The sequence below is a fragment of the Chanodichthys erythropterus genome, chromosome 8, assembly GCF_024489055.1.
Source record: "Chanodichthys erythropterus isolate Z2021 chromosome 8, ASM2448905v1, whole genome shotgun sequence".
Lineage (NCBI taxonomy): Eukaryota > Metazoa > Chordata > Actinopteri > Cypriniformes > Xenocyprididae > Chanodichthys > Chanodichthys erythropterus.
Genome location: NC_090228.1, coordinates 5982672 through 5995050, shown reverse-complemented (window position 1 = coordinate 5995050; position 12379 = coordinate 5982672). Strand labels below are relative to the sequence as shown.

Sequence of the window (12379 nt, the reverse complement as noted above, 5' to 3'; positions counted from 1 at the left end):
ACTTTTTTTCTTTTTATTGCAATTATTCTGCTTATTGCACATATAAAATACAAGAAGTTTATATCAGTAGTCTCATATTCCTAATTGTGACCACACAGTCTGTTTACAATGTAACATGTTTACATCTACCAATGTGTTTATTCAATTCTACAGTTTCTTTAGTAATTGTTATATTGGAAGAGTTTCACCTGAGAAACTCTCTGCACGTCCCTGTATTCACTGGATTGATTTTTAATAACTTTAAGGTACCGGAATGGGACTCGGTATCAACAGATACTCATTACTCGGATCGGGCACACAAAAAACTTGATAGGGACATCCCTAATTATAACAATTGTTTTTATTGAAGAACTCGTTAATTCACCTATATCAACACACGATTTTTGTTAATATTAATATTATAGTTCTGTTAATATTATATTATATTATATTATATAGGGGGCCTTTAAATATTGAGTAGATACTGAGTGCGTAAATTCACTGCGTAAATTCTATAGTGCCCCTGGTGGCAGTGCTGAAAATGCAATTCATTATAAATTTGCAGTTCGACACATTTTGGAATGCAATAATAAATAACAAGAAATCAAGTCTACATCTACATTCAAGAAAAAAATGTGAATGCAAACACTTCTGCATTCCTAAGCTTGACTTTTATCATGAAAGGAATTCATAATGCAACACAAGCATGCTTTGCATTCTCAGCACTCCTTCAAGGGACTACAGGACTTCAAATAGTATTAAAAAAAGAATTGTTCTTTTTTCATTTCAAGTCAACTACTGTCATGATGGAGTTTGAAGAGAACTTTGCTGAGCCAGTTGGTTAACATGTCTATCTGAATCACAACAGAACTAAGAACATTCATTAAGCATGTACAAAAAGATCACGCGTCATAGGATACAGTATGTTTTGGGCCTAACCTGCAACTTCACCAAAGTTTTCCCTTCACCCACATCCTGTAAGGGCACCATAAGAACCATGACCACAAAACTGCACAAACAAGTTACACCAACATGATTTCCTGTTGTAAGTTTGGCACTAATTTTTAAATTGATCTTTCACTCTTGAGTGATCTTTCACAAAAGCACTTTTAAGCCTTTGGCCAACCACAAAAGAAAATAAATAAAGTTCACATCAAACAACATGAAGGCTGAACACAGGCGGATAGTTTCTTACCTGAAGTTCACACCACGCAACCTCCACCGTTGTCTCCGTGTCCAAGCCCTTGTAGACAGTTTTGAACGAGCCACGTCCAATCTCGATATCAAATTTGAGGAAACGGCCATCGGGTGAGGTTCCCACAGCTTTGGTCTCCACTTCTTCGATGTCATCCTGAACCTTTTTCTCAGCCTCCCTCTGCTCTGCTTCAGCACGGGCCTTCGCCACCCCTTTCTCCTCCTCCTCACGTCTGTCTGCTACTCCGCTCTCCTGCTCCTTGTCGCCCACGTCGCTGGGCTCTATCTCCACCGTCCCAAGGGCCTCGGCCTGCCTCGCACCCACATCCTGCACAGATGGGCTCTGTACCTCCACAATCCCATCAACCCCAGCGCCTCTTCCGTCCTCTGCATGTTCTTCCACAACTACGCCCGAAACACCCGATTGGGTGTCAATGTTTACATCAGGGGCCAAACCCAGCACCACAGGCACGACAAACTGCTCACAGTCTGGAGGCGAGGTGAGGATGCAGGCTTTGCTGGGCAAGTCGAGGGCTGTGGCATTGGAGTCACAGATGACGCTACGCCTAAAAAATCTGTGCTCGGCCGTCTTCAGATCTTTATCCATGGTGTGGCGTCGCTTTCTGACCTCCGTGTCTAGCTTCTCACCCACCAGTGAGTCTGAACCGGAGCCGTTCACATTTTTTGGAGGTGGAGGGGCCAAGAAGGTCACCACCTTGTTAGGATTTTCTGAAGACATCTCTCCAGGAAAAAAAAAAAGAATTCTTAAATGTATAAATAAATTATTATGAAAAAACTCAAATGTAAACCTTGACCTTTTGCAAAAATTTCCTGTTCCTGCTTTGACTGTCTGTGGCACAAAAAGAAAAAGAAAAATCTCACGTGAACCACAGAGTTTGCAGGAAGTCCCCCTCCGTGGGGTATTCCTTACTAACAGTTACTCTTACAGTGTAAGGGGCCAGAGCCCAAGAGAGGAGGTGTTCTTTTATAAACGTAAAAGAACAAGACACAGTCACTGAGAGGCAAGCACTGATGGTGACAGACAAAAACTGTCAAATCAACTTCATCCATCCTGCAGTGACCCAGAGACAGCCGTCATTGAGCATAAGGGACCGCAAGAGGGAAAAGGGCAAGAGCCTTGATGTTCTTCAGACCTTCAAATTGCAGGAAACCTGGCTTCAAAACCAAAAACCAGGTCCAGATTTACTGCAAGAGACATACAAAGAACAAATTAAACATCAACATTTGTTTTACTAGTTTAAAAGCTATTGTCCAATCTAATACGCATTTTAATATTATAATTATAGCATCATTGAAGACTGACACATAAATCAAATGATAATTTAAATGAACAAATAAACTTAGAAATAATAAATATTAGACACCTTTTTACTAAACTTTACGTATAAGATACAAAATATGACATTAAATGCAAACGTAAACTACTTATTGGACGCAGATTATTTTTTCGGTCTTGGTGTTTCTTGCTAACTCGGCCTTATTCTCGATACCGAATCAGACAGGTTTTAGTTTCAATCGTATAAAAAGAATAAAAAATAAAATGTTGGGACTCAAAATATCAACAAAACAAAACCATGTGACGGTAGATTTACACGTCTACTGCGCACGCGGGGGTCTCGAGACGGGTCGCCCTGGTTACGTTGGGTGGCCAGCTGAGATTTGGGGGATTTTTGTAATTCTCCAGCAAAGACAAGCACAAAATTCAAACCAGTTAAGGCGTATTTAACATTTGTGGTTCATGTAAATGATGTAAAAGTTGTTTAAAATGCGGCTTTTAAAAGTTGTCAAGTAACGGCGACCGTTGGTTCTTCAGGTCTCGAGCTCGCTCTTAAAATAATGCCGCGCGTTTAATAGCGTTTATCGAACAGGAAACGAGCATAAAATACGATAACACAACAGCCTATAATATACAATGGGTTTTTAATACTGTCAGTTCATAATACACAAGCTTAGGTTTATAACCAGGTATATAAAATTTCTGCTGCAATGAAAAAATAGGAGGCTGGCCAGCGATTACCTTTCGTATCGTCATATCCATTCCCCTCTGATGTAGACAAAGCAACAGCTGCAGTTGGCCGAGCGAATAATTTAAGAGCAGTGATAGCCAAATAGTTATAATAAAGACAAAAAGGCTATGAAACCGAATGGCCAGAAAATATAAATTCCATAGATTTAGGCACAGCTACGCGTTCACCGTGCTGTTTGCTCTACAGGCCAAGTTCAACACTGGGCTGTTGAATCCAACGCGATGCAATTGATTCTAATGAAATCGGTATCCAGCGTAACGATGTATCCCGTGATAAAACATGATGACAAATCACAAACAGAGTCCGGTTCCGGTAGACTGCACGCGGATCCGCTGCAAACCACCGATTTTCTTCCTTTCACGTGAACAATGCAACAACATCCACTGCGGCTTGCGTTCGCTGCTGTCGAGCCGGTTGAATCGCTATCCTTATGCAGCAGTCGACAAATGACAACTGGTAGTCTCCATATGCAGTATTAGGGGTTCTCTGTAACTGCTGCTCTTGGTTCGGGTGGTGTTATTAGGACTCCAGTCTGTCACGTTGGTTTTAGCTCCGAGGCTGCTGCTGTCTACCCTCCCACTGAATACTGACAGCAGAAACGCCAGCCGACAGTGTCTTAGAAAGGCCTGGAGAGGTCGCTGTTTCCTCTCTGAGTGAGTATGGGAAATTGCAGTGCAATTCAGTACAATAGCAGATAAAAATTAATGCTATTTTCCTCAAGTGCACCATTGTTTGTTAAGCTAACTCTTATTTTGTCCCAAAATTCTCAATGTCAGTACATCCTGATCTAACATTCTGCTCTGTAATGCATGTCAGTTGCACACTCTCTTATCTAAGTGCTTATTAAGAGCTTGCTTCAAGTTGGACCACAGCACAGATGCCAATATATCTCACTTGCCCTGGCAAGGAATTCTGTCTCTCCTGCTATGCTACTAATTAAAGGTGGATCCCTGAGTAATCAGACTATTGAACTTAAACTTCTGGCACATGTGACTTTACTGTATAAATGAAGAGAGTTTTTAAATTCCAGCAAGTTCCATGCAGCAAAAATGAAAGGTTTTCTTTCTAATTTATCACAGATGATGGATGTTAAATAAATGAAACTGTTAACAGTGCATGCAGATCTTTTAAAATATATTAGAAAGTGAAGTGTCAAAAATAAAAGCAAAGACCAAAATAACATATTTACTGTAAGTGCTCAATGCTTAAAAAAACAAAATAAGGAAGCATATGGTAAGTAACGTTTCTGTAGTTATGTTGCTACAATTAAATTATGCATATTGCATGCACATAAGCATCTCCTCAGTTTGTGTTATATTTATATATTTTGCAAAATATCACACATTCAGTTTTATGTTTAAAGGGGACCTATAATGCCCCTTTTGCAAGATGTAATATAATTCTCTGGTGTCCCCAGAATGTATCTGTGAAGTTTCAGCTCAAAATACCCCACAGATCATTTATTATAGCATGACAATTCTGCCCTATTTGGGTGTGAGCAAAGACACGCCGTTTTTTGTGTGTGTCCCTTTAAATGCATTTGAGCTGCTGCTTTTCAGAAGAGGGCGGAGCTTTAAAAGCTCGCAATTCGGTTGCTCAACAACAACAAAGCTAGAGAATCTCACGCAGCCAAAATGAGGATTTTCCGTAACGGTGTTCAGCCTTACATTGTTCAAACTGGAGTCGACACTGATGGAGAGACTCAGGAAGAAGTTACAACTTTTAGAATGAAACTGGATGTTTCTGAATGGTTAGGGATAAATTTATGTAGTTGCTGTGGAGTTGATTCAGTTCATCCACTAGCATGTGCCGTCATGTTAATCTTTTGTGCAAATCCAGCATTGAATTGACCCTCGTTTGTGAAGCAATCCGGTGTAAAATGACGGTATAGCAACAACACAGCTGTCCTTAAACAGCAAATTTTTTAAAAGAAAATATCTCCATTTACATTGAACTTTGAGCATTGTAACTTTGCCGATGTTGTTTATGCAACATTACACACTAACTAAAGTTAAAAAGTGAAATCATAATCAACCACCCCTTTAAATATTATTACTAGTATAGGAAATGGCAAATACAAGTATAAGTTAAATTAAAATACAGGAAACATAACTGTTTTCAAATGTATTTTTTTTTCGTCCTCTCTATACACGTGAGTCTCTTTTTCTGTGGCCCAGACACTGTTTTCTCAGAGACTATTTATGTGAAGCCCCTACATTTGTTTTTCTTTTTTGCATTCCAGATGGCACACACGAGTCGAGTAGGATCACAGATTCTCTATGGAGGCCATACTGCTACACAAAACCACCTGTGGGGTCCACCGAGGCAACACAAGCATGTGCAGGATGTGCATAATCAAGTAAGACAGTAAGGTGTCGAGATCACAGTATGCGTCTTTGATTGCACCACGAGAGGTTGTTTGTTCTGGATGCATTGACTGGGATGGGTACACTTTGTTCCCCTGCCCATATGAAGGCAGTGATTGAGTTCTGTTAGGTCAACTGAGAGCATGTGGAAATTTAACACCAGTACGAATATCAAAGAAGACTGCATTAACATACATCAACAAACCTTTCATTATTCGACTAATTAATTAGTGCAAACAAAATGTGTTAAATGTGCATTATCTTTCTTTGTAGATTTAAGTGAGTTTGAAGATTTCTCTAAATGGATTGTGGGAATAACAAAAATAAGAAGTGAGGAAGAGGATGCATATGTTGCATGTCATGTAGTTTCAGTACATCAGTGTATCCACTTGGCGGTGGTAATGAGTGAGTGAGAAAAACTGGCAATTCTTAGCAGCCAACATACGTTGCATTTGATTATTCATTATGATAACTATAATTTGTATATTTTTTAACATTATGCAGGATGTCCTTACTGTGCATTACTGGGGTATTGTGTTTAGACTGATCTTAAGATTACTGCAACACTCCGGAAGGTAAATGTTTACTCCGAGACTGAGACAATGCATAATCTAAATGAATGTAAGTAGGGTTATCTTAAAGTCAGCATGTGAAATGCCTGCTGGAAAGTTTAACATTCCATTGTAAAGAGAAACTGGATGTCTGTACATGCTAATCTTTCAGCACACTTGTATGAAAAGTCAGGTGATGTATAAATTAGAAAATATGCAGACCAACTCATGTACCAGGAAATATTTCAGATCATGCAAACTGAAGAAAAAATAGCCCAATAATTTTTTTTCAACTATTCATATTGTGTGCAAAAATGCTCTTTTTAACTGAGCTCAGGAAAAAAAAAAATCTAAATACTATTCAGATTTGTTTTTCAGTAATCTTAATAATACTGTATGCATTGTATAACTTGGTCATAAGACAAATGACCATGGATGGGAATCTGACATAAAGTTCAGAACAAGTGGCCACATTCCACTTTAGAACACTCTATAGGTATCAGAGCGAGGTGATGACAGATAGTCTGGCAGAAGTCCGTGTTTTTGTTCCTACTGCTAAAGCAAGCCCTGTTTGATGGTATAGAGTGGAGGGTACACAATGTACAGAGTTCAGCGGATGGGAGGAGCCTATTGTCTTTACATACTGTACAGGAAAACAAAACTATTTTGTTAATTAACTAAAAGGGAAATATCCTGAATTTGGTCATTAAGTCTGCATTACGCTGTTAACAATACTTCTCAGAAGAGTTATGTCTCTGCTAAAGCTTTTAAAGTTTTAAAGTCATTAGTGTACACTATCTCTCAAAAGTTTGGGGTCAGTAAGATTTTTGCTTTAAAAGAAATTAATAATTTTATATATAGTTTTTATATATAAGGATTTCTGTTTCAAATCAATACTGTTCTTTTGAACATTCTATTTATCAAAGAAACCTGATAAAATGCATAATGGTTTCCACAGCAACTGATAATGTTTTTGAACACCATATCAGCATTAGAATGATTTCTGAAGGATCATCTGACACTGAAGACTGGAGTAATGATGCTGAACATTCAGCTTTGCCATCACAGGAATAAATAACATTTTAAAATATATTAAAGGGGATCTATAATGCTCCTTTCACAAGATGTAATATAAGCCTCTGGTGTCCCCAGAATGTGTCTGTGAAGTTTCAGCTCAAAATACCCCACAGATCATTTATTATAGCTTATAGCTATTATAGCTCCTATTTGGATGTCAGCAAAAACATGCCATTTTTGTGTGTGTCCCTTTAAATGCAAATGAGCTGCTGCTCCCGGCTGCTTTCCAGAAGAGGGCGGAGCTTTAACAGCTCACGCTTCGGTTTCTCAACAACAACAAAGCTGGAGAATCTCACGCAGCCAAAATGACGATTGTCAGTCAGGCCATGTCCACCAAAGCGTTTTTCCAGCGGCTAGCGTACTTTTCCAATTGCTTTCAATGGGAGCACCGCATTTTTTAAACGCTAGGAGCGTAACAGGGTGCTGAGCCTTTTTTTTTTTCACATGCTCAAGCGCTGAGAGCTCAGCGTTTTTTACCGGTCGCCTCTAGTTGAAGAATGTTCAACTTTGAGTAAAACGCTGCGCTCATCACTGTCACTTTTTAGCCAGCCGTCTAATCAGAGTGGAGGAGGGGCGGCCACACCGACCAACTGTCACAACATTCTTGCTGTACAACGACATCAACAAGCAGAGAACGGAAAAAAAATGAATGACAAATTAATATTGCTAGTCTCCAGACATACATAGTAACTACATTGTGTCAACATCTAGTCTGAAACTAATTATCTGCAAAATCAGTTACAAGTAACAGTGCCACGGATATTCCCTATCATAGCAATAAAGCGTCTCGACTGAAAAAAATTTAGTTGCTGTGGAGTTGATTCAACTCATCGACTAGCATGTGTCGTCATGTTAATCTTTTGTGCAAATCCAGTGTTGAATTGACCATCGTTTGTGAAGCAGTCCGGCGTACAATGACGGCATGGTAACAACACTCTACTACAACAACTCTAAAGCAGCCCAACATGGCCACACCCCCTTTGTTATGTGTTCCCGGGTGCAGGGTTTATGTACATTTTATGGTTGGCGATGTCACTAAACTCCTTGTAGTCCCTACCAGCCATTTGTTGTAGTCCTTAAAAAACAATTTCTGTAAAAGAAAATATCTCTCTTAGCATTGAACATTGAACATCGTAACTTTGCATATGTTGTTTATGCTCAAACAGCAACATTACACACTAACTAAAGTTAAAAAAGTATAATCATAATCAACCACCCCTTTAAAATAGAAAATTGTATATACAGCAATATTGCAATATTTAAATTGCAATATTGCTGTATTTTTGAACAAATCAATGCAGCCTTGGTGAGCACAAGAGACTTAAAATATCTTACCAACTCCAAACGTTTTAACAGTACTGTATAATGTATGCACAGCACATTAGCTCACACACAGTGCATTGACCACTTGGACCAGAAGTTAATTTTAATTCAGTCTATTTTAGGTCTCAATGTGGTCATCTTCTCTGGCTCAGTGTTTGAGGTTACATGCTTACAAAAGACCACAAATGCCACGTGTCCACCACCATTGCAGCTGCAATGGCACTCAGCCCATGGACTGTGTCAGTGTCTATGGCTGCTAATGCCTCATTGTGTATTTTAAAAGAGTAACGAGTGAGTGACCAGCACGAGCTGTCACTGTGAGAGCGAACAGGCTGCTGTTTAGCTCTTCACAACTGAAGCTCTGGACGATGGCACTGTTGAGTGAACCTTCATTTTGGAGGGCAAAAATGTCTCGACATTCATCTATCACCTTCTCACGGTCATTCTCTCTCTTCGGCTCCTCCTCGCTCTTGTTTTTTCTTAGTGAGGCCCAGAACCCTTAGCAAACATGGCATGTTTAACATACCTGCATCGGGGCGCTGCAGTTGAAAGGACCCTCTGTCAACCATCACCCTTAACGGAGGCTGCTCTTCAGCTCTTTACCTTTTAGAAGTATCTGCTACGTTTGATGCCTTTAGCTGATCCTTTCTGTGTCTGTAATTACAGCAATTATTATTCTCCCTTGTGACTTTGTGAGTCAAATCACTATTGTGACTGCATAATGGGACGTTATGTGCCTCACTTGGATAATTGCTAACAAGAAAACAAGCAGGTCACTGTCGTCTTGGATGAAAATATCCATTTCATGGTTTAATACCGGACATGCTTTATCCAAATGCACGCTGTTATCTAATATGTGGGAGCATCCCAACGCCACATTGTCAGAAGACAGTGTCTTGTAACACCACACAGCTGCCATTGAATGATGTGTAACGAACTGCTGTGGTGTGCTGGGTTTTGTATGATATGGCTTGAAATGCAATATGCATAATATTGTGTTAGTTTATTCACACAATATGTGGCTACACCTAAAATCTGCAGCATTACGACATCGGTGGTCATAAAATATGGAATCTTATTTCTGCCACTGAATAAAAAATAAAAAAGGTAAATGCAACTTTTTATCTCACAATTCAATATCTCAAAAGTCAGAATTGCGAGATATAAACTCACAATTTTGTTATAAACTCACAATAGCGTGTTATTAAGTCAGAATTGCAAGATATAAACTCACAATTGTGAGTTATAAAGTCACAATTGTGTGTTATAAAGTCAGAATTGCGAGATATACACTCACAATTGCGAGTTACAAATTTAAAATTGCGAGATATAAACTAAAATTTCTGACTTTATAACAAGCAATTGGGACTTTATAACTCGCAATTGTGAGTTTATATCACAATTCTGAGAAAAGAAGTCAGAATTGCGAGATATAAACTCACAATTGTGAGTTATAAACTCACAATAGCGTGTTACTGTAAGTCAGAATTGCAAGATATAAACACAATTGTGAGATATAAAGTCACAATTGTGTGTTATAAAGTCAGAATTGCGAGATATAAACTCACAATTCTGACTTTATATCTCGCAATTGTGAGTTAAAGTCAGAACTGTGACTAAACTTGTGACTAAACTCACAATTCTGAGAAAAAAAGTCAGAATTGCGAATTGTGAGTTTAGTGAGAAATGAATTGTGAGACATGAACTCGCAATTCTGAGAAAAAAAGTCTAAACTCCCAATTCTGACTATAACACAAAATTAGGACTTTATAACTCGCAATTGCGAGTTTATATCACAATTCTGAGAAAAGAAGTCAGAATTGCGAGATATAAACACAATTGCAAGTCATAAAGTCAGAATTACGAGTTATAAAGTCAGAATTGCGTGATATAGTCACAATTGCGAGAAAAAAGTCAGGATTCTCTAATTCACAATACTGACTTTATTTCTCTTAATTGTGAGTTTATATCCGAGATGTAAACTTGCAGTTGTGAGGGGAAAAAAAGTTTGAATTGTGAGATAAAAGTCACAGTTATCTTTTTTTATTATTTATTCAGTGGCGGAAACAAGTTTCCATAATATTAGATTCGGAAAAGCCATGAGAGAAATAACAATGTCCAAATAATAAATGAATCAATAAAAGAAAACATCGCAAAACAGAATCGCAAAAACTTTTGTAATGATTTATTTAGAAATTAGGCGGATGCAATTTATGTTCAACTGGTCCAATGTCTAATTCATGAACAAATCATTCTTTTGAATCTGATCTTTTCAATGAATCATTTAATTCAGTTTACAAAAACAGTCTGAATTATTTAGAAATTAGATTGATCCAACTCACTTACTCAGTGATTCCGATCTCAAATGGCTTTAGAAGACTTGTTGACATGTCGGGCTGCTTAAACAAATAGAGCAATATTGAAATAGCCAGTGTTTATTCTTTTTTAGGAAAATCAAACTATAGTATAAATGGCTTACTTAAACTAGGATAGGAGAAAGTATTTTAACTCTGAAAACACATCAGTGAAGTTATTACTGTTTACCAGTGTTCCCAATTCAGTCTTTTTGTGTGCTTTATATTAAAACACTGACCACATTTTGGCCACAGATTTATAAAAAATATCAAAATGTTGCATTTTGTGCGAATGAGCTCTGAATGTAGCCTTTGACTGGATGGGGGAATTTGAGTCTAATGACACCGACTGGGCACTTGAACAAGAAACAGAAAAATCTCGTCTTTCTTCTCTCTGCAGACTGTGATTATATTGGACATACAGTATTTGACTGGTTTACTGTTTACAAAGGAATGCTCAGTTTTGTTGTGACCCAGTCCAATGGGTTGGAGTGAAAAAATGAATAACACACTTGTTTGTCTGGACTGCTGTCCTTGCTGTGTGCCATGCATTTCTTCAAAAGCTTTTTCCAGCTTTCCCTCTTTGCCTCTCTGAGGAACTCCGGCCATATCTCGACTACGATTCAGCTGTGCAGGTCAACGACAGTCATCTGGGACTCGCCATGTCAGCAGCAAGAGGACGTACGGATCGGCCACAGGTATGCTGAGACGTCTAGAAGTCATTGGTATTTCTTTGGGGGCTGCGACATGACATTCCTTATTTTCTTTATTCTGCTCTCTGTCCTTCTCCTTCCTCACATCGGGGTGCAGAATGTTCTGTGTACTTAGAGGAAGGTGATCATGTAGTTCTCTCTCTTCTAAAGCTGAGCATCACTCAAAGAATTCATCAAATATCAATTAGTGATGGACTGCAAAGACAGACTCAACATTTAATGTACCTGAAGATCAACAAAACATGCACTTACCAAACTATTACTGGGGTCAGGAGGATTGTCACAAACCTGTGTCAACCAAGGCATCCCAGGGAGAGAATTATAACACTCGGAAAGCTGGAAACTGTATATGTGTCCAGTAAAAAATATCTGTTGAGGTGCAATTCTGGCATCATGATATTTTTTAGATGGCTCATTATCTCAGATGACAGAAATAGGCAATTCTGATTTTTTTTTTTTTTTTTGGTTTTAAAAAAGTTCTAGACCACCATAATTAAAGTTGTGGTGGTCTAAAACTTTTTTAAAACAGTTACTCAACTAAGTTCAGTTACTCATTCTTTTTTTTCTTAAAGGGAAAGTTCACCTAAAAATGAAAATTCTGTCATCATTTATTCACATGTCGTTCCAAACATGCATGACTTTCCTTCTTCTTTTTTTTTTTTTTTTGGTCCGTACAATGAATGTCATTGGTTTCGAATTCTTCAAAATCCGCTACCATTCAAAAGTTTGGGGACAGTACGATTTATCCTCACCAAGGCTGCATTTATTTGATAA

At 38.3% G+C, this 12379-nt stretch overlaps 2 protein-coding genes across 12 annotated transcripts in view; one reads left to right on the top strand and one right to left on the bottom strand.

Moving 5' to 3' along the window:
- The window catches only part of wnk1b (WNK lysine deficient protein kinase 1b), an 85334-nt gene extending 81535 nt beyond the window's left edge, over window positions 1-3799 (bottom strand). For 5 of the 9 annotated variants that reach the window (XM_067391601.1, XM_067391607.1, XM_067391604.1 and 2 more), the window contains exons 1-2: window positions 3212-3793; window positions 1175-2379 (exon numbers count right to left, since the gene is read on the bottom strand). In XM_067391601.1, the coding sequence (XP_067247702.1) occupies window positions 1175-1912 (738 nt within the window). In that variant the 5' untranslated portion in view covers window positions 1913-2379; window positions 3212-3793. Of the gene's footprint in view, window positions 1-1174; window positions 2380-3211 lie in introns of all 9 variants that reach the window. The other 4 variants (XM_067391605.1, XM_067391606.1, XM_067391608.1 and 1 more) reach the window with 2 other exon arrangements.
- The window catches only part of ninj2 (ninjurin 2), a 30924-nt gene continuing 22283 nt past the window's right edge, over window positions 3739-12379 (top strand). For 2 of the 3 annotated variants that reach the window (XM_067391611.1, XM_067391610.1), the window contains exons 1-2: window positions 3739-3874; window positions 5464-5580. In XM_067391611.1, the coding sequence (XP_067247712.1) occupies window positions 5464-5580 (117 nt within the window). In that variant the 5' untranslated portion in view covers window positions 3739-3874. Of the gene's footprint in view, window positions 3875-5463; window positions 5581-11479; window positions 11591-12379 lie in introns of those variants that run through there. The other variant, XM_067391612.1, reaches the window with a different exon arrangement.